Source organism: Passer montanus, unplaced genomic scaffold (assembly GCF_014805655.1).
Source record: "Passer montanus isolate IOZ18808 unplaced genomic scaffold, ASM1480565v1 scaffold112, whole genome shotgun sequence".
Classification (NCBI taxonomy): Eukaryota; Metazoa; Chordata; class Aves; order Passeriformes; family Passeridae; genus Passer; species Passer montanus.
Genome location: NW_024357836.1, coordinates 987409 through 992806, shown reverse-complemented (window position 1 = coordinate 992806; position 5398 = coordinate 987409). Strand labels below are relative to the sequence as shown.

The 5398-nt window shown below is 62.2% G+C and overlaps 1 protein-coding gene across 1 annotated transcript in view; it reads left to right on the top strand.

Annotated features, from left to right (window-relative positions):
- The first annotated feature begins 2132 nt into the window (after positions 1-2132).
- The window catches only part of OCLN (occludin), a 10955-nt gene continuing 7689 nt past the window's right edge, over positions 2133-5398 (top strand). Inside the window, 2 exon segments of the mRNA XM_039695495.1 lie at positions 2133-2202; positions 4663-5363. Of these exon segments, the coding sequence (XP_039551429.1) occupies positions 4665-5363 (699 nt within the window). The 5' untranslated portion in view covers positions 2133-2202; positions 4663-4664.

Sequence of the window (5398 nt, the reverse complement as noted above, 5' to 3'; positions counted from 1 at the left end):
GGGTTTGGGGGGTTTTAGGGGTTTTGGGGGGATTTTTTTGGATTTTGGGAGGTTTTTGGGGTTTTGGGAGGTTTTTGGGGTTTGGGGGGATTTTTGGGGTTTGGGGGGGTTTTTGGGGGTTTTAGGGGGATTTGGGGGAATTCAGGGCTGTTTTGTGAGGATTTGGGGGATTTTAGGCTGGGTTTGGGGGAATTTTGGGGGGGTTTTGGGAGCTTTTTGGTGTTTTGGGGCGATGTTGGGGTTTTTGAGGGGATTTTGGCGATTTTTGTGTCCCCCCCCCAAGGGACTCCCCCCGCCCCGTGATCCTTGTGGGGATGCCCAAACCCCGCGTGGGTTTTTGGGGCAGATTTTGGGGGACCCCAGAGCCTTTTTGGGGCGCCAGGAGGGTTGGGGACCCTCCCGGGGGAGGGGATGGTGGCCCCGTGGTGGCCCCGTGCGACAATGGGGGTGGCGCGGGGCTGTCAATGATTAACGCGCGGTGCCTGGCGGCGGTGGCACTGCTGGTGGCACCGGTGGCACTGCGGGTGGCGCTGCCTGGTGGCACTGCTGGTGGCACTGGTGGCGCTGGGAAGCCGCCAGGGGACATCGCGCCGTGCCCGGGGGGTCGCCTGTGTCCCCTCCCCATGCGACGGGCAGGTAACGGCGGTGGCGGGGACAGGACCCCGGCCATTGTCCCCAAGGGCTGGCACGGGGTGGGGGGCAGGAGGGGACACGGGGACAGGAGGGGACGCGGGGACCCTCAGCGCCACCAGTGGGCGTTTCCCGCCCCTCCCAGCCCAAACCGGGGGGGACAGGGGCGCGGTGGTGGCGCTGGAGGTGACACCCCGAGGGGCACGGTGGAGGGACAGCCGCGGGTGGCCCGTGGGGGAAACTGAGGCACGGTGACACCGCGGCTTCTGTGTCCCTCCAGGGGCGGCCTCGGAGCGCCAGGAGCCCCCCGGGGGTGCCGCGGTCGCCGGGAGCGGTGACATCGCCGCCAGGTCCCCTCGAGGCCACCTCAGCGCCGCCCGTGCCAGGCGTGTCACCTTCGAGGACGAGCTGGGGACAGCGCGGGGCGCACCCGGCCCTGCGGGGGCGCGGGGGAGCCCGGGGCACAGCGCCGCGCCCCCAAAGGGGCCCCCAAAAGGGTCCCCAAAAGTGGCACCGCGGCCAGAGACTGTGTCCCCAAAAGGGTCCCCAAAAAGGTCCCCTATAGTGGCACCATGGCCGGGTGATCCATCCCGATCCCGGCGGGATTCCCGACATTCCCCATCCCAGCAGGATCCATCCCGATCCCGGCGGGATTCCCGACATTCCCCATCCCAGCAGGATCCATCCCGATCCCAGCGGGATCCGTCCCAGTGGGATCATTCCCGGCACTCCCGATCCCGGCTGGATCATTCCCGCTTGGATCGTTCCCAATATTCCCGATCCCGGTTGGATCCGCCCCAACAGGATCCGTGCCAATCCCGGCAGGATCCATCCTGGAAGGATCCATCCCAGCATTCCCGATCCCATCTGGATCCATCCAGATCCCAGTGGGATCATTCCCGGCATTCCCAATCCCAGCTCGATCCATCCCGATCCTGGCAGGATCCATCCCGACATTCCCGATCCCGGCTGAATCCATCCCGACAGGATTCATCCCGATCCCGGCTGAATCATTCCCAGCAGGATCCATCCCAGCATTCCCAATCCTGGTCGGATCCATCCAGATCTCGGTGGGATCATTCCCGGCATTCCCGATCCCGGCTGGATCCATCCCGATCCCAGTGGAATCCATCCTGGAAGGATCCATCCCGACATTCCCGATCCTGGTCGGATCCATCCCGATCCCAGTGGGATCATTCCTGACATTCCCGATCCTGGCTGGATCCTCCTCAATCCCGGCTGGACCATTCCCAGCATTCCCAATCCCACCAGGATCCATCCTGACATTCCTGATCCTGGTTGGATCCATCTCAGAATTCCCAATCCCAACAGGATCCATCCCAATCCCAGCTGGATCATTCCCAGCTTGATCCATCCCAACATTCCTGATCCCACCAGGATCCGCCCCGGCATTCCCGATCCCGGCTGGATCCATCCCAAACCCCATCGGATGCCCCCGCGCCCTCCCCGGGGGCGGGACCCGGGGCCGGTCCCGCAGCGCCGCCGCCGCCGCCGCCTCCGCCGCTCCCGGCTGCCATTTTAAGGTGAACAAAGCGGCGGAGGCGGCGGCAGGTGAGCGGCTCCGCGGCACCGGGAACCCCCCGGTACCCAGTTGGATCATTCCCGCATTCCCGATCCCGGCTGGGCCCATCCCGATCCCGGTGCCACCGGAGCCGGGGACACCCCGCAGTCCCCACCCCTCACTTTGGGGTTTTTGGGGAGGCCCCGCCCCCTTCGCGCCCCCCTGGACGTGTCGCTTGTCCGTCCCCCCCCCTCCCCGGGAATCGCGGTAATTAAACATTAATTAATTCATTAATTAATTATCTTTGGTAATCAACACAAAAAATCTCCAAATTTTTTTTTGGGGGGGAGGGACGAGGGGGGGCTCGTCCTTCCCCGAGGCACCGGGGGCCCCGCCGGGCTTCTCTCCGGTACCGCGGGCCGGACCGGGAGCGGCCACGGGATTCCAGCGCACCGGTACCGGGGTCCAGAGCGGTACCGGGGTCCGCACCGGCACCCAGATCCCTGCCGGTACCGGGTTCTAAACCTGGGGACCGGGGTCCCCAGCGGGTCCGTACCGGTACCGGGGTCCCCGTCGGTACCGGATTCCAGAGCGGTACCGGGGTCCCCAGCGGGTCCGTACCGGTACCGGGGTCCCCACCGGCACCCGGGTCCTGGTCGGTACCGGATTCCAGAGCGGTACCGGGGTCCCCACCGGCACCCAGATCCCTGCCGGTACCGGATTCCAGAGCGGTACCGGGGTCCCCAGCGGGTCCGCACCGGTACCGAGCTCCCCGACACCACCGCAATCGCCTCCGTGCTCCCCCCGGTACCGGAGCCGTGCCGGGCCCCGCGGCTCCTCCCGTGTCCCCACCGGGGACAGGGACCCCCGAGTCCCCGCCGCCACCGGCAGCACCGCGCTCCGGTCCCGCTGCGGCTCCCGGGGGTCCCCGGTGGGGTGGAACGGGGGGATCCGCCCGGTACCGGGAGATTTGGGGTCGGTGGGACCGGGACCCTTGGGCACCCCCAGAACTCCTCCCCGCCCCTCCCGGGGGTCCCACCGAGCCCCGGTACGGCCGGAACGGGCGCCCGCTTTGGGTTTCCCGCAGGAATTCGCGTTTCCCGCGGGGATTTGGGTTTTTTGGGGTTTTTTTTGGGGTCTCTGCGTGACCCGGGGGGTCCCCACATTAATTTTCCCGATTTTAAGCCCCCCCCCAAATTTCCCAGCCGCTCTCCTCGTGGCTCTGCCTCACGTGGCCTCGGCAATTATCACAATTTTTAATTATTTTGATTTTTTTTAATTGCGATTATTTTGATTTTTAATCCGGCCGGATCAGCTTAGGCCCCGCTTCCCACCGGGGAATTCCAACAATCCCAATTAATTCCCTGCCGGCTCGGGGTGTTGGGGACAGGGAGGTGACACCGAGAGCGCGGCGTGGCTGGGGTGGCACCGGCTGGTGACTCACCGTGCCTCAGTTTCCCCACGTCAACTGGCGGCCACTCCGTGCCTCAGTTTCTCCATAAAACTTTTGTGGCGCCTCCAAAGTTTTTGTGCAGTCTCCAAGGGGTTTTTTTTTTTTTGGGGTGTCCAAGGGTTTTTTGAGGGGTCTCCAGGTTTTTTTGGGGAGGTTTCTAAATTTGCTTGTGGGGTTTCCAAGGTTTGTTGGGTTTTTTTGGAGGGGTCTCCAAGATGTTTTTGAGGCAGGTTTTCCAAGTGTTTTGGTGGGGTCTCCAAAGCTTTTTTGGGGGAGGTTTCCAATATTTTTTGGGGGGTTGGTCAAAGTTTCTTTGTGGGGTCTCCATGTTGTTGTTTTTTTTTTCTGGAGTCTCCAAGTTGGTTTTGGTTTTTTTTGGGGGGTTCTCCAAAGTTTCTTTGTGGGGTCTCCATGGTTTTTTTTTTTCTGGAGTCTCCAAGTTGTTTTTGGGGTTTTTTGTGGGTTCTCCAGGGTTTTTTGGTGGGATCTCTAAGGTTTTTCTGGGGGTCTCCAAAGTTTTTTTGTGGGGTTTCCATGTTGTTGTTTTTTTTTTCTGGAGTCTCCAAGTTGTTTTTGGGGTTTTTTGTGGGTTCTCCAGGGTTTTTTGGTGGGATCTCTAAGGTTTTTCTGGGGGTCTCCAAGGTTTTTTTCTGGGAGTCTCCAAGAGCTTTTTTTGGTGGGGTCTCCAAGGTTTTTTTGTGGATTCTCCAAGATTTTTGGGGGTTCTCCAAGGTTTTTTTGGAGGTGTCCCCAGGTTCTTTTGTGGGGGCCTCTCCAGGCTCTTTTGGGGAAGTTTCCCAGCTTTTTTCTGTGGGATCTGCAAGGTTTTCTTGAGGGTTCTCCAAGATTTTTTTGGGGTTCTCCAAGGTTTTTTTGGTGGGATCTCCAACGTTTTTTGGTCACTCCAACCCTGTGCGGCCACTCCGTGCCTCAGTTTCCCCACATCAACCACCGTAACTCCCGCTCCGGCTGGGTGGCGACGGCGACAAAGGGACCAAAGTCCTTCTGCCGGTGACAGAACTCCCTTGAGCTCTTTGTGTCCCCTCGTCCCCCGCAGGGATGTTCTCCAAGAAACCCTACGACAGCTCCTACGGGCCACCCCCCGCCTCCTACGGGCCACCCGCGGGCGACTACGGCTACGACTTCTCCGCCCGCTCGCCGCCGCCGGGCTCCTACTACATCGAGGACGTCCCTCAGCATTTCTACAAGTGGTCGTCGCCGCCGGGGCTGGTGCGGCTGCTGGAGGGCGCGGTCATGCTGCTCTGCGTCGCCATCTTCGCCTGCGTGGCCTCCACGCTGGCCTGGGATTACGGCTACGGCTACGGCTACGGCGGCGCGCTGGGCACCGGCCTGGGCGGCTTCTACGGTTCCGGTTATTACGGCAGCGGGGTGAATTATGGTTACGGTTACGGCGGTTATTACGGCGGCGTGACCAACCCGCGCGCGGCCAACGGCTTCATGATCGCCATGGCCGTGCTTTGCTTCCTGGCCCAGCTGGGGCTGTTGGTGGCCAGCTTGAGCAAGTCCAGCGGCTCGCGGTCGCGGCGCTTCTACCTGGTGGTCATCGTGGTGTGCGCGGTGCTGGCCCTGCTGATGCTGGTGGCCAGCATCGTCTACGTGGTGGGGGTGAACCCGCAGGCGCAGATGAGCGGTGGCTACTACTACAGCCCGCTGCTGGCCATGTGCAGCCAGGTGTACGCCGGCGGCACCGTGCTCAACCAGTACCTGTACCACTACTGCACCGTGGACCCGCAGGAGGTCAGCGGGGACGGCGTGGGGTGGGGGGTGATGGG